The sequence below is a fragment of the Phalaenopsis equestris genome, unplaced genomic scaffold (assembly GCF_001263595.1).
Source record: "Phalaenopsis equestris unplaced genomic scaffold, ASM126359v1 Scaffold000369, whole genome shotgun sequence".
NCBI classification, from domain to species: domain Eukaryota; kingdom Viridiplantae; phylum Streptophyta; class Magnoliopsida; order Asparagales; family Orchidaceae; genus Phalaenopsis; species Phalaenopsis equestris.
In genome coordinates this window covers 766,075-768,013 of record NW_018164811.1, presented here as the reverse complement: position 1 = coordinate 768,013, position 1,939 = coordinate 766,075, and the positions used below count along the sequence as shown (strand labels likewise).

At 36.6% G+C, this 1,939-nt stretch overlaps 1 protein-coding gene across 2 annotated transcripts in view; it reads left to right on the top strand.

The window, feature by feature from the left end:
• Nucleotides 1-1,438, top strand: part of LOC110026381 (probable 4-coumarate--CoA ligase 2) — a gene marked incomplete in the record, with an annotated part of 8,367 nt that extends 6,929 nt beyond the window's left edge. For both annotated transcript variants that reach the window (XM_020727294.1, XM_020727295.1), the window contains 5 exon segments: nucleotides 8-150; nucleotides 359-504; nucleotides 623-690; nucleotides 794-899; nucleotides 1,086-1,438. In XM_020727294.1, coding sequence (XP_020582953.1) covers nucleotides 8-150; nucleotides 359-504; nucleotides 623-690; nucleotides 794-899; nucleotides 1,086-1,205 — 583 coding nt within the window.
• Between the last annotated feature and the right edge of the window lie 501 nt (nucleotides 1,439-1,939).

Genomic DNA, 1,939 nt, shown 5'->3' with positions numbered 1-1,939 from the left:
CCCCCAGGCAGCCGACGGCGGCCAAGTCCGGCAGCTGCGGCACCATCGTCCGCAATGCAGAGCTGAAGGTTATCGATCTAGAGACCGGCTTCTCCCTCCACCGAAACAAGGCCGGCGAGATCTGCATCCGTGGAGATCAGATCATGAAAGGCACGTACCCCCATGCTTCATCTAACTCCTAGCAGACAAATAACTTACACAAATTAGCACGTTCTTGCTTTGCATCACTCATAATTTACTTCACTTCAGTGAAATTAATTAGTTGTTCCAGACAACTTACACAAATTAGCACGTTCTTGCTATGCATCACTCGTAATTTACTTCACTTCAGTGAAATTAATTAGTTGTTTGGATACAGGCTATCTCAATGACCAGGAAGCTACTTTGGCGACTATTGATATGGAAGGGTGGCTTCACACGGGGGATGTTGGCTATGTGGATGATGATGATGAGGTTTTCATTGTTGATAGGGTCAAAGAGCTCATCAAATTCAAGGGTTTTCAGGTTGTCATCCATTTCGTTCTTCCAGGAATTTATATTGGGAAAATAAGACGAGTTTTTTATAATTTTATAAGATCGGTCTTGCTGATTTTGCTTGACAAGTTGTATCTTTTGTTTGCAGGTTCCTCCGGCTGAGCTTGAAGCACTTCTTCTAAGCCATCCTTGTATTGCTGACGCGGCCGTTGTCCCGTAATCACTTTTAACTCATCAGAAGTTCTCTTAAATTCAATTCATGAAACAAATTTTCATATTTTCTTAAACTCTAAAGTACCTAATTAATGTGGCTTTACAGACAGAAGGATGAAGCTGCTGGTGAGGTTCCAGTTGCTTTCATTACTCGATCCACTGACAATATTGAACTCACTGAGGATGATGTGAAAGAGTTCATAGGGAAGCAGGTGATTTCATTTAATTAAGTTTAGGGGTATTTGCAGAACTATATACCACACAATTTTTATGTATTTACATATCTAACACCTAGAGAAAATAAATAAATTTGATAACACTATGGTGCATTCGTCTATTGTTTATTATTAGAAAGATAAACTGCTTCAGAATTAATGAACTCTGCGGCTATCTTTCAGGTGGTTTTCTACAAGAGATTGCATAAGGTTTATTTTGTTCATGCGATACCAAAAACTCCAGCAGGGAAGATTTTGAGGAAGGAGCTGAGAGCCAAGTTAGCTAATGCCCCAGCTCAGTAAGGTTCTCCCCAGTAAGAGAGTCCCAAAGCTATAAGTGTGGTTGCCACTGAGTGTTGAGTTCATGCATTGATTTAATTAGTTATGATTTCAAATGATAATGACTGGCCAATAAATTTGAGAAATTCCATTTGATGGTGTTATAGCCTTTCTTTATCATGGAACTTAATGTTGTCATAATGTGGTGTTCTCAAAATTTATTAATTTTGATGTTCTTGTTGCTATTCCGAGCGGTAGGATTTGGTCTTATTTCTCTTTTCTCCTTTCGAATCGCATGGATCTTTAGGATTTGTTTAGGGGGCATCTACATACACACCACGCAATTCCTATGTATTTATATCTAACACCTAATGTTTACTTTTGGCATTTGTATACCTTCCAAATCTTTCATATCACATAAAAAAAAAAACCACTATTTTAACTTTAGAAAAGGAAATATACTTTAGAAACTGAACTAACACTTTTCATGCATAAGGTGGCATTATGTAAGAACTGAAATTTAGGTGTTAGATGTGTAAATACATAGGAATTGAGTGGTATGTTTGTAAATCTTGCTTCTTGTTTTTTTGCTCTTTTAAAATTTCTATGATATTTGTAGCATTTTTATAAAATCTATTTTGTACTCAGAATTTTAACTAAACAAATGTGAAAACTGGTTGAAATGTAAACGTTTGATGTTCATAATTGTGTATCATATTGCCTCAATTTCATTTTTTTTTGTTAAATTCCACTTAACA